This window comes from Hyperolius riggenbachi, chromosome 5, assembly GCF_040937935.1.
Source record: "Hyperolius riggenbachi isolate aHypRig1 chromosome 5, aHypRig1.pri, whole genome shotgun sequence".
Classification (NCBI taxonomy): Eukaryota; Metazoa; Chordata; class Amphibia; order Anura; family Hyperoliidae; genus Hyperolius; species Hyperolius riggenbachi.
Genome location: NC_090650.1, coordinates 370,137,996 through 370,151,458, shown reverse-complemented (window position 1 = coordinate 370,151,458; position 13,463 = coordinate 370,137,996). Strand labels below are relative to the sequence as shown.

Genomic DNA, 13,463 nt, shown 5'->3' with positions numbered 1-13,463 from the left:
TTGCAACCGTTTTGCCCTAGCATTGATGAGCCTGGCTCAGTGCAGCCACTTGGCGCCTGCTTTGTACCCGCTGTCTTTAGTGAGTTACGCCAGTAGCAGAATCTGTGAGCCTTTGTTGATTTTCCCCTTTGCATCTTTTTTAGCACACACTTCACGTACTTAATGCACACTAGACATTTTCAAATTCAGTAATGATTCTGTAGGCAATTATAGATCAATATTAAATTGCAGATTTCTTAAAATAGCAAATTGTCTGCAGAGAGCTGTGAAATTGTATTGACTGACAAGGCGTGCATAAGAAAGACGGTTGATAGAGCGCGGCCGTATGCAATGTGCGGTCACACATCCTGAGCTGTAATGCTGAGCAGGCCCGTCAGATAGCAGAACAGTGCTGTCATCTTGTGGCCAGATGTTATACCGCAAGCAGAAAACTTAGCTGCTTACTTACAAGGCAAAACTATCACACTGAGTAACTTGCATCATTTATTTTCAGTACCATATTGTTGTGTGGACTGTCCTTTGTGTATATACAGTGAATTACTGTCATTTAATACAAACCACATTGTAAGCTGTATTGGTTGTCTGTCAGTAAATTGTGTTTGCTGTCATTCCATCCGTTTTATTTAAAATTTGGAAAGTTTAAGTTTTTTTTTTTATTGTTCTTACTACTGTTACACCTTATTGTAGTACAGATATACTCAATGTGGTGTATTTTGTGATTACTAGTTGAGTCCGGTAATGATCACCCCCAAACACCTTGTTTACACTATACGCGTTGTTCTCCGCATTTTGGCAGCCTGTAAGGTGTGACACCCGAACATCAGAAATATATATATGTTGTTTTTTTTTTTAAAGACACTTTTTTTAGGAGGAGGATAGATACACTTGTTTATCACATGTTTATTTTCACCTTTGATGTCCTTTATGATGTTTGCCTAGGCAGAGACTCCTGATGAACGTAGAAGATTTGCTTTATATAATGTAAAGTTAAAGGGAACCTAAACTTAAGCTGGCCACGAACGGTCCAATTTCTAGCGAAAAATTGTTTGAGCAATCAGAAATTCTGATCGGATAAAAAATCGTTCACTACACCATCAACTAACCAATCTTTGCTTCCTATCTATCACGACCACCAAAAAAAACCAACGAAAATTCATTCGGGCAACATTTTTTTCACTCGTTCATAATCGATTGTGTCCACCAATAGATATTATTTACAACCAATCCGATCAGCATTTCTGATCGCTCGAACGATTTTTCGCTAGAAATTGGACCGTTAGTGACCAGCTTCAGAAGGATGTGGATTTTCCTTTTAAAATAATACTAGTTGCCTGACTCTCCTGCTGATCCTGTGTAGCTAGCTAATACGTTTAGCCACAACCCCCCAACAGGCATGCAGATGAGGTGCTCTGACTGAAGTCAGACTGGATTAGCTGCATGCTTGTTTCAGGTGTGTGATTCAGCCACTACTGCAGCTAAAGAGATCAGCAGGGCTGCCAGGCAACTGGTATTGTTTAAAAGGAAAAATCCATATCCCTCACAGTTTAGGTTCCCTTTAAGGTTTGGGTCCCTTTTAATTCATGTAATGTTATGTATGGGAAAGAGAAGTGTGTGCTGAGATCTGCTGTGCTCTCCTTTCTCGCAGGAAGTGAGGTCCGCAAACACAAATGAAGCCACTCGCTGAGCACATAACCAGTCGCTGAGGATGCCTCCGCTGTTGCAGGAAGCTGTGGTTAGCAGAAGCGAGGAGATCGGCAGTGAAGGAAGCCTGGTCATAGTATGGGGTGGACTGGCTCTTCTGTGTAATGTCCTTTTCATCACGGTTCTCGTCTTCCTCTGCTCCAGCTGTGACAGGTGAGATGACATCACTGTGATAATGCCTAGGCAGAGATGTAGCACAGAGTAAATCTGACCGTAAACTATGCTGTGTGAGTCTTTACCAGTACAGTCATCAGACAGGGTTTGTGGGATTTAATAAATTAGTTCAATCAATTACCGTATCTTGTACAACTTCAGTCAAATTAAAATGTCTACCAGTATGATTTTTTAACAGGAACAACCTTAACAAGACCAAAATTAAATTGGGTGCTCATCTGGTACTAATCGAGCTGCTTTTTATTAATGGGAGCATTTGCAGTCCGTATTTGGTGCCACAAAACAGCACATTTAAATTACTTCTGGGAGGAAGTAGATGTTGACTCCTCCCCCTCTCCTCAGCCCTACCCCTCCCAGGCTCACCCCAATACACCCACCTTCCCCAGCGTGGGGGGAGTTCAAGCAGACACCAGTCATGCTTAAAGGAAACCTGAAGTGAGAAGTACCGTATTTTTCGGACTATAAGACGCTCGTGACCATAAGACGCACCTAGGTTTAGAGGACAAAATCCAGGGGGCAGATATATACTAAACCTTGTGCATCCATGGTGAAGGGGCATCGTGTGGATTATGACCCCTTTGTACCCTAATGCCCCCTTGTACCTCTTGTGTCTCCCTGTGTCCTCCTCTGTCTCCATGCGTCCTCTTCTATGCCCCGTTGTGTCTCCATGTCTCCCTATGTCCTCCATGTGTGCCCTCTGTCCTCTGTGTCCCCTTAATTCATCCTCTATGCCCCCCTGTGTCCTCAGTTTGTCCCCCTGTGTCCTTCTCTGCATGGGCACAGTACAGAGAGTTCCGACATTGCGTTGGGTTGGAGGTTCGTATTGGCAGGCGTTCACAAGTCAGAAGCTCCCTGCATTTGTACTATAAGACACAGTTACTTTTTCCCCCCACTTTTGGAGGACAAAAAGTGAGTCTTATGCCTAAAATACACGGGTCGACCGGCGGCTCGATTAGCCGCCAGATCGACCCCAGCCGCGCCCCCGCGCGGATCGATTACCGCTTGTCCCCGCCGGCGCTCGATTCTTTGCCATTGTCCGCCGGCGAGGGTCGAGCGGCTTGATCGGGCCAGCTGAATATGATCAGCTGGTCGATACACGGTACAGAAACGTACTGTGTATCCCCAGCATTATAGTCCAAAAACTACAGTATATGGAGGCTGCCATATTTATTTCCTTTCAAACAATACTAGTTGCCTGTCAGCCCTGCTGATATATTTAATTGCATAAGTGTCTAAATCTCACCAGAAACAAGCATGCAGATTATCTTGGCAGATCTGACAATAATGTCAGAAACACCTGATCTGCTGCATACTTGTTCAGGGTCTTTGGCTAAAAGTATTAGAAGCAGAAGAACAGCAGGAAAGGCAGGTAACTGGTATTGCTTAAAGCGGGATTGTCACCATAAAAATCAAATTTCAACGGCAACTGGTCTGAGTGTATTAAGTGATAAAGATGCTAATCCTGCATTCAAAACTTTCAAAACTGTTTCTGCTGTTATGGTTTGGAGTTATCACATACATTAAGAGCACTGGCCCTTTAAGTGCCATTACCATACAGTTGCATGCTGGGGGTCTTTTTATCTATAATATATTCCTCCTCTTCCCTTTAGTTCCCCCTCCTTCTAATGACATAAGACAGTGCACTTTCTAGTATAGACCTCAATTGGAGTGTCTGAAGAATCTGGGAGGAGGGCGGGTAATGAATACACAATTAGCAAGAAGAGAAAAAAAAAAGGGAGGAAATGTCAGGAGTGCAAAGGTAACAAAGATGGAAACTGCCTAGAATAGAATTCTCTGCTTTTTCCTTTACAAAATTCACAGTAATCACAACGTGGGCAGTGCAATGCATCTGTTCTGTAAGTAGAACTAGTATTTATCTACTTATATATGTGTTTTTTATTTCTAGGTTAGCATGGGTGTCACTTATTATTTAAAAGAAAATTAAATATGGCAGCCTCCATATCCCTCTTGCTTCAGGTTCCCTTTAACACAGCCATAATGCCTACTGTCACTGTGAACCATTCACCACAGGGAAGAGATTGGCATTTTGTTCAGTCAAGACATATAAAGTGCTTGGAAGTAACACAGGGTTGTGCAGTATATGTAGTACAACTCAATGGAAATGCAGGGGGTGCAGATACGTTCCTGGCTTTGCCTAGAAAGAAAAGATCCAGAGTTCTGAAATTACACATTTATTCAATATATTCCCCCCGAGACAGATTTGCGGGACCCACTGTGGTGCCATTCCTGTGGCTGTACCTTGGTTTCAGGATCATAGATCTGGAGTCACTTACTAACAGTCACTAACAGAGCTAAAAAGTCCTCTGCAGCTTCAAAAGTGACCAAAATGGCTTTGGATGCTTCAGCTCGTTCCTTCTTCTGATCACTTTTCAAACCTTTCCACTCCACCTTCACTGAATACTTGCACATGTCTAGAATAATGGAAATAACCAACCCAACACGCTCCCATGACAATTCCAGCATCTTGGCTATGTTTGGGTTTTTTTTGTAGATATTTGCTGGTCCTCAATAATCCGCTTCTTGCAGGTTGCTGGGCCATTTGAGGTTGGGGGGGTGTCCACTGTGGGGCTCACCTTCAGTGGAAGGACACTTCCCCTTCAGTGTTTGTGATATCTCAGTGTGAATGTCCTTTGCTGATTTTCCATGGAGAAAAGAAAAACTTCCTGATGGCCCGTAACTCCAATTACGTGAAACTTGCTTGTGCCTCTGCCATCGCAGCTTCTCACAAAAAGAAAAACTGTTGTAAGAATCAGAAACACCTGATATTTCCTAGGCATTCATATGACCCCACACTCAGTTTTCTATTTCATCTGGAAGGGGGCAAAGCCAGGAACTTTTCAGCACCCCCTCTTATTTAGCTTAAATTGTACCCGAGGCGATGCAGGGGGAAGCAAATGGGACACAGAGGCATGTTCCCTGCTCCATCAAATGCATCTGTGTCCCCCTTGCTATGCTCTCTGCAACCCCCCTCTCTTCACCTCCAGAAAATGATGACGAGCAGCTTGTTGGCACCTAACAGGAGGAATGGGCATCCTTTGATAGACACTCCTGCAAAATGCCCCCTCTGGCGTTAGGAACGCCCCTTCCCAAGCTGTCATTGACAATACACTGCCTCTCCTCTGCCCATTCCTGGCCTCCCTGCACTTTGCTATGTGATGAGGCACAGAGCAGAGCTTGCAGCGTCATGACCATGTGGTCGTGGCCATTTTTTTAAATTTATTTTTTTTTTACTTGCAAATTGCAGAGAAAAGGAGCAGCGGGGAACCGCGGTAATGTACGCTACCTGATCCGGCTAGCCCCTCAGATCAAGTAGTGTGGTTTGTTTTAGCAAGCCAGCAAAAATGTTTCCCTGTTTTTGAAGATAATACAATCATCAGAATCTTTCCTGCATCATCACCAGTCATTGCCGGCTGCTAAATAATTAGTTATTCAGGCCAGTTGTTTGCATTTCCTTCTTGCTAGACTTACCGCTGTCCAGGCATACTTCACAAGGAAGCAAGCTAAAGTTAGTATTATGAATCAGGCAAGATTCCAGTTATTCGTCCTCTGGCAATGTAACCTGACAAATGCCCCTGGAGGGAAACATGTAGTCTTAATTGACCCACCATACGGATATGCTGAGCTGTTCCATCTCCCCACGTAATCTCGGAGTAGGACTCACATTTTGACAGTTGCAGCAGTTCTGGAGGTGTGCTTTGCCTTCAGGGACAACAAAGGGATGATTTGCATATTCAGCAGTGATGCATTGTGGGACACCTCATATACTCACTCCAATCTGAGTAATCGCAAATCCATTCTGGTTTAACCACTAGCCGACTGCGTCACGCCGATGAGCGTGGCCTCGGCGGCAGCCCCAGGGCCGCCTGATTATCGGCGTAAGCTCCTGCGGGCCCGTTTTGCAGGAGATCGCGCATATCCCTGCTTGAACAACGGAGCTCCGCTCTGCCATCAACCTCCCAGCAGGGAGACAAAAGCGATCCGCTGTCATAGGCTGAAGCCTATGACGCCGATCACAGTGATTGGCTGGCTGTGGGAGGGGGGGGACGACGACAGATAAATAATAAAAAAAATACACATTTTTATTCAATAAAAAAAAATATTTGACAAAAAATAAACATCTGGGGGGGCGATCAGACCCCACCAACAGAAAGCTCTGTTGGTGGGGAGAAAAGGGAATGGGGGGGGATCACTTGTGTGCTGAGTTGTTCGGAGAACTGTAGAGAGAGGTGTATGGAGGCTGCCATATTTATTTTCAGTTAAGCTATACCAGTTCTCTGGCTATCCTGCTGATCCTCTGCCTCTAATACTTTCAGCCATAGAAGCTAAACAAGCATGCAGCAGATCAGGTTTTTCTGACAATTTTGACAGATATGACTAGATTAGCTGCATGCCTGTTTCTGGTGTGATCCAGACACTTCTTCAGCCAAATAGATTAGCAGGGCTGCCAGGCAACTGGTGTTTCTTAAAAGGAAATAAATATTGCAGCCTCCATATACCTCTCACTACAGTTCTCCTTTAAAGCTGCAGTGGCCCATTTAGTGAAAAATGGCCTGGTCTTTAGGGAGGTTTAACACTGCGGTCCTCAAGTGGTTAAAGAACTGTAAGAAGTATTTGCCTCAATTTATTAAGATTATGCTGGAGATGAGGCAAGAGAAACTTGCCACCACACAGTGAGAGGGTTATCTTATCTCTTCATTCCTTAAGTTACCTTCTCTGTAGTCATTTTCACATGCAGTTAAAGGGAACCTTAACTGTGGGCCCCCCAAAAAAATTCACTTACCTGGGGCTTTCCCAAGCCTCCTGCAGCCGTCCTGTACCCGCGCCGGTCCTTCGGTGCCCTCCGGTCTCCCTCCGTGGCTAAGTTTCGTTTTCGGCCGACTGCCAGTCGTCCTCGGGCAAAGCGTCCTCTTCTTCCGAATTCCCCGTCATGAAGAGCCGTAGAGCGCGTCCGCATGACGCAAGACGCGTCATGCGGGACGCGCTTTACGGCGGGGAATGCGGAAGAAGAGGAAGCTTTGCCTGAGGACGACTGGCAGTCGGCCAAAAACGAAACTTAGCCGCGGATGGAGACCGGAGGGCACCGGCGCGGGCACAGGATTGCTGCAGGAGGCTTGGGAAAGCCCCAGGTAAGTGAATTTTTTTTTGGGCCCACAGTTGCGGGCAAAAAATGGCAGCCTCCATATAAATCTCACTTCAGTTGTCAGGCTAAATTTCTGTTTTGCATTACATTTTAGTAAGAGGACGTTTTTGGTCTTTTTTTTTTTTTTTGCCCTTTACACACTCTTGGGAGTCCTGGTTCACCATGAGCTTGCTAGGCAATCTGTAATTTTGTCAATGATAACTCTTCTGAAATATTCATACGTAGTGAGATTTGCTCAATACAGTTTAGGCAGAAAATGACTACAGGCTTCCCAGTTCTCTGCTGCTTCCTGTTAATGTGGTGCTGATTGTGTCAGTTCCCAGGCTATAGCTGTATGCTATAATTAGCAGCAGTAATAAGCCCCTCCCCTTTAGATTGTAAGCCTATAGCAGCCCCCCTCCACCCACTTCTCGATTTTGGGACCTCACCAATGTCACCCTTCCCATGGACTAACTCAGACTTGAATTGCTGGGTCTCTGTAACCAGCTACCAGATGATATGATACTGTATCTAATGCTGGGAATACACTATACGTTTTTTCGGCAGATAGATGGTTTGATCTTATTTTCGATCGTTTTCTGATCGATTTCTCATAGAAGTGAATGGAAATTGATAAAGGATAAGAAAATCGATCGGAAATAAGATCGGACAGTAAATCGACCGAAAAATCTCATTGTGTATTCCCAGCATTATACGTTTTCATGTATAAACCTTGTGTTACCTCTCTCTCTGACACTACTTGTTAACAATGTATGTATCCCTATTCATTGCCCAGCACAGCGTCATATGTTGGTGCTTTATAATTACAATGAATAATAATAGGTCACCAGCATTCATATTAATTAACCTCCTTTCCGGTCCAATTCCCGCCGGCAAGGAGGCAGCGCGGCACTTTTTTTTTCCCCAGAGCTCGCTACATGATAGCCGCTGAGTGGCGACATCCCCCCACCCACTCCGATCGCCGAGTAAGCAGGAAATCCCGTTCAGAACGGGATTTCCTGCAGGGCTTCCCCGGTCGCCATGGATGACGGCACCGACGTCATGGACGTCGGGACGTCACAGGGAATCCCGATCCACCCCTCAGCGCTGCCTGGCACTGATTGGCCAGGCTGCGCAGGGGTCTGGGGCGGGGGGGGGGCGGCGCGGCGGGTAGCGTCGGATCGGTGACAAGCGGCGGCGATTGAATGTTACAAGCAGCTAGCAAAGTGCTAGCTGCATGTAACAAAAAAAAATCATGCAAATCGGCCCAGCGGGGCCTGAGAAATCCTCCTGCGCAGGTTACCCCGAGCTGACCTAATACAAGATCAATCAGTCTGGGAAAATAAGCCTGAAAACTGGGAATAATGATGCAGCTTTTAATTGGCTTAAAGCACACCTGAAGTGAGAGGGATGTGGTGGCTACCATTTTTATTTCCTTTTAAACAATACTTGTTGCCTGGCAGCCCTGCTGTTCTCTTTGGCTGCAGTAGTTTCTGACTCGCACACCTAAAACAAGCATGCGGCTATTCTAGTCAGACTTCAATCAGAGCACTTGATCTGCATGCTTGTTAAGGGTCTATGGCTAAGAGCTTTAACCTTCTCAGCGGTAACCCCGAGCTGAGCTAGGGGTTAGCCGCTGCGGAGGATATCTCAGCCCCTGGTGGGGCGATTCGCCCCATTTAAAACGCTGTACGCGCATCTAGCACTTTGCTAGCCGCGCGTACAGATTGATCGCCGCCGCTGCGCAGCGATCGCCCGCACGCAAAGGCGGAAGAGGGCCCCCCGCCAGAGCCCTGCGCTGCCCGGACCAATGACTTCCGGGCAGCGTTAAGGGCTGGATCGGAGGCGTCTGATGTCAGGACGTCGGCTGACGTCATTCCGATCGTCGCTATGAAAAAGCCAAACGGGAACGCGTTATATACGCTTTCCCCTGTTTGCTATTGATGCCGGCGACGATCGCACAAGAGGGACACATGCGCCCTCTAGTGTTTCATGTAGCTACCACTCTGGTAACTTTACATGAAACAAAAAAACAAAATATATATATATATATGTATATGTATATATATATATATATATATATATATATATATATATATATATATATATATATATATATATTTCTGCCTATTTGGCAGAATTAATTAAGAGACAGAGGCTTAGCAGGACAGTCAGTCAATGTGCATTGTTTAAAGGGGAACTGAAGAGAGGTATATGGAGGCTGCCATGTTTATTTCCTTTTAAGCAATACCAGTTGCCTAGCAGCCCTGCTGATCCTCTGCCTCTAATACTATTAGCCATAGCCCCTGAACAAGCATGCAGCAGATCAGGTGTTTCAAACTTTAAAGTCAGATCTGACAAGACTAGCTGCATGCTTGTTTCTGGTGTTATTGATTAAAAGGAAATAAATATGTTCAGGTGTACTTGAAGGGTCTACCATACTAACATGTTCTACCATACCACGCTTCTGCAGGGCCAAGATGGGGGTGGGGCTATTAGAACAGAAAGATTCTCCCACGATCACTGAGTAGAGCAGACGCAGTGGTAACACGTATCACCATTCAATACTGCCCTTAAATGAATGTAAGTTATTTTCCAAATTCCCAGTTTATCAGGAATATTGTGTACATCAATAGGTGCACATCAACAGTATTCACCTTTCAATGAACCCAGCAAATCAGATTCGGCAAGTATAGAGCGGCAGTTCCATAAATTGCACAGATCACACGCTTTTAGGTCTGTTTTACACTTCACATGTGCGCTCCCGCCGCATTGCACCACAACGCACAAAATCACTAACATAGGACTCCACGGCAGAGTGTGCTAACACCCTTCAGGGTGTTTACACTATACCAGTAGTACGGTCAAAACATTTTACGAGGATAATCACATCAATGTATAGAGGAAAAGTTCAGAAAGCAAAAAATATAGTTGATTGATTCTTTAATGATCAAAAATTAACAAAACCTCATAAAAAGTAGGAACAATACAGCCATCCCCCAACAATAATATGTGGTACATGAGGCCCACACAGCGCTTGAAGTGCTGGATAGCTTTTAACATTTTTCAGGCAACAATGCTGGCTTGTTTCTGGTTAAGTGCCCTTTTTCAGGCCGAATAAATGTGTATCTGGTTTGCAAATCAAAAAGCTGCATAAAGAATAACATCTGCACAAAATAACTTGGACGATACAATACAGAGGCGCCAACAGAGAAAAAGTATCAAGTTAAAAAGGTATAAAATGAGGGGCAAGGGTGGACTTACCTCCCAGACAAAAACACAACTACTGTATAAGATCAAGAAAAACTGTATGTATTCTTACTCCAAAAACAGTTTGCAACGCGTTTCACGGGTCTCAAGCCGCTTCCTCAGGCAAAAATACAAATGAGCAACTTTCAAGTTGTGCACGCTAGTGAAGCGCCTCTGACAGAGAGCGACTTCTTAGCCTGAGTGGGGACAGGCCTAATCTCCCCTCTTGCTTTTTGAGTGCTTGCCTGGTCTTGGCAACCCATACTTGTGAGTATTATTCACTACATACCATATTTACATTGTATTATCAATAATACACGATTGGGGGCTCTCGATTGTCTACCTACTTGCTTTACATATCTGCACAAAATAAAGCCAGGAAAGACCACCCCTAAGAAGCAACCGGAACTGATCAGCAGTAGTGGAGCATGACCAGAGCTCCACAGTACTTCAGGTCCTTTGTGGGTCTCATGTTCCTCATCATTGTTGGTGGATGGATGTATTGCTCCTTTCTATGAAGTTTTGTGAATTTTTGTACTCTTTGATCATTAAAGAATCACTCTCTATTTTTGCTTTCCTGAGCTTTTCCTATATATATTGATGGGGCAGTACAGTGGCCAGCTGTCCTGACCAGGACACTGCATGATGTTTCTATATCCTCCCCATATTTGTGGGCATTTCCTCTGAGCAATCCGGTTTCCTTCCACACCCCAGAAGCCTACTAGTAGGTTAATTGTATTGTCCCTAATCTGTGGTCTGAATATTAGACCGCAGTATAACCATGGTAAGGATGTTAGGTTGTGGGTTGCTATGAGGACTAGTTGGGATATGTTTCCACTTGTCCCAGAAGTCTGTCTCCAAGGTGGACGCCAGCACTGCAGATGTGAGTTTGCATCCGAATCTCCCAGCCTTGCCAATGTGTAACTATGGTGATTTGAATGCTCTGTGTAAATTTAAATGTGGCCAGCACTATTTTTTTCTGCATATTAAGTTGGAAGCTGCCTATTGATTTCAAAAAGCTCCGAATTCGCTTCCAAATTTGCAGGCGGGCAAACGCTGCAAATCGCCCCAAGTAGAAACATGAATTGTTTAGCGTGCTGTGTAAAGAGCTGCAGTAGATGATGGCAGTACCGTGTTTCCCCTAAAGTAGGACATCCCCTTAAAGTAAGACCTAGTATTTATTTCAAGCATGCTCGAAATATAAGCCCTACCCTTAAAATAAGCCCTAGTGGCTGTGGAAGTCCCATCCGTCTGCCCCCCCTGTCCCCACCTCCCTTCTTTCCACTGCCACTTCTACCTCCTGCCGATCCCTTTCATCTCCTCTAGAAAGTCGCATCCACTTTCTCCACTGCTCGCCAACATACCTCAACCGCAGATCAGCGCGGTAAACTGCTGATTCCCCCACTTCTGGCCTTTTCTCCACTGCCTGCCTGCATAATTCAAACCACAGATCAGCGGTAAATTGCAATGAAGGCAGCTAGTTAAACTGTAACAACGCTTCCGTGTACAGGAAGTGACGTTTCTGCTTACTTCCTGTACACTGAAGCGCTATTACAGTGAAATTCTAGCTGCCTCTACTGCTGATCTGCAGTTTGAATTATGCCGGTAGCCAGTGGAGAACAGGGCCAGAAGCGGCGGTGAGGGAATCAGCAGTTTTCCACTGATCTGCAGTTTGAATTATCGGTATGTCGGCGGGCAGTGGAGAAAGGGGATGCGACTTTCTGGAGGAGGGGGTCGGCAGGAGGTAAGGGGGGGGGGGGGTGGAATCTGGCTATGCCCAAGAGGGAAATATATAAAACCTCCCTGAAAATAAGACCTAACTTATCTTTTGAAGGAAAAAAGAATGTTTACTTGATTTGTGCCTAGACATGACATAAAAGCAAACCTGAAACGAAAATAAACTTATGAAATAATGAACTGTATGTATAGTACAGCTATGGAATAGAACATTAAAGCAAAGAAAATAGTGTTTATCAATACATTAAGATTTAAAAATAACTTCAGCTGTTATCTTTGCAAAAGAGCTTCTCTGAGCTCTTCTACCTAAATTGGGTTGAATACAGGTCTGTTTTTTGAAGCACTTAAACAGCCAACAAACAGTGAGAGACAGCTTGAGATAAGGTTTCACTACAGGATAGTTCAAAGGGTCATTATTTTTTCTTTATTTTATATCTTAAAAGACAGTGTGGTTTTAAAACTGCAAATATGACAGCATTATGCAAGCTATACAACTGAAGATAAAAATGAGACTTCTTTTTCTTTGCCACTAATGCTCTATTTGTTATCCGTACTACCCATACAATTCATTATATCATATGGTGTTTTTTTTCGCTTCAGGTTTGATTTAGGTGTTAAAGGGAACCTAAACTGAGAAGGATATGGATTTTTCCATTTAAAATAATACCAGTTGCCTGATTCTTCTGCTGATCCTGTGTCTCTAATACTTTCAGCCACAGCCCCTCAACAAGCATGCAGAACAGGTGCTCTGACTGAAGTCACACTGGATTATCTGCATGCCTGTTTCAGGTCTGTGATTCAGCCTCTACTCCAGCCAAAGTGATCAGCAGGACTGCCAGGGAACTGGTCTAAAAGGAAACATCCATATCCCTCTCAGTTAAGGTTCCCTTTAAACTCCATACTCACCACCCAATGGGTCCAGCGACGTTCCCTTGCCGACAGCCATTAGCGATGCCTCTTCCTGCCGGCGAATATGCACAACGTACGCGACGTTACTTGTCGGGAGCGAATGTGACTTTTTGCGATTGCGGTACTTTGTGCGGGAGGCGTCGGGGATCTTAGCGTTTCGATCCACTGTGCCGGTCGTTATTACGTCGCTTATCGACGTTCATGTAGTCGTACTCTTGTACCTACGACGGTATATCGCGGAAACGACCGCTCAGTGCTCAAATAAATCGTCAATCGTTGGTAAAGACGCGACGTGGGTACACAGCTTAAAGGTTCTGCGTGGGTTTCCTCCGGGCACTCCGGTTTCCTCCCACATTCCAAAAACATACAGTTAAGTTAATTGGCTCCCCCTAAAAATTGGCCCTAGACCTCAATACTTACACTACATAATATAGACATATGGCAATGGTAGGGATTAGATTGTGAGCTCCTTTGAGGGACAGTTAGTGACAAGATATATATACATTGTACAGCGCTGCGTAATATGTCGGCGCTATATAAATACTAAATAATA

At 44.7% G+C, this 13,463-nt stretch overlaps 1 protein-coding gene across 21 annotated transcripts in view; it reads left to right on the top strand.

Moving 5' to 3' along the window:
- The window catches only part of PAG1 (phosphoprotein membrane anchor with glycosphingolipid microdomains 1), a 359,982-nt gene that overhangs the window by 307,882 nt on the left and 38,637 nt on the right, over window positions 1-13,463 (top strand). For all 21 annotated transcript variants that reach the window (XM_068237539.1, XM_068237537.1, XM_068237534.1 and 18 more), the window contains one exon: window positions 1,646-1,854. In XM_068237539.1, coding sequence (XP_068093640.1) covers window positions 1,706-1,854 — 149 coding nt within the window. In that variant the 5' untranslated portion in view covers window positions 1,646-1,705. The remainder of the gene's footprint in view (window positions 1-1,645; window positions 1,855-13,463) is intronic.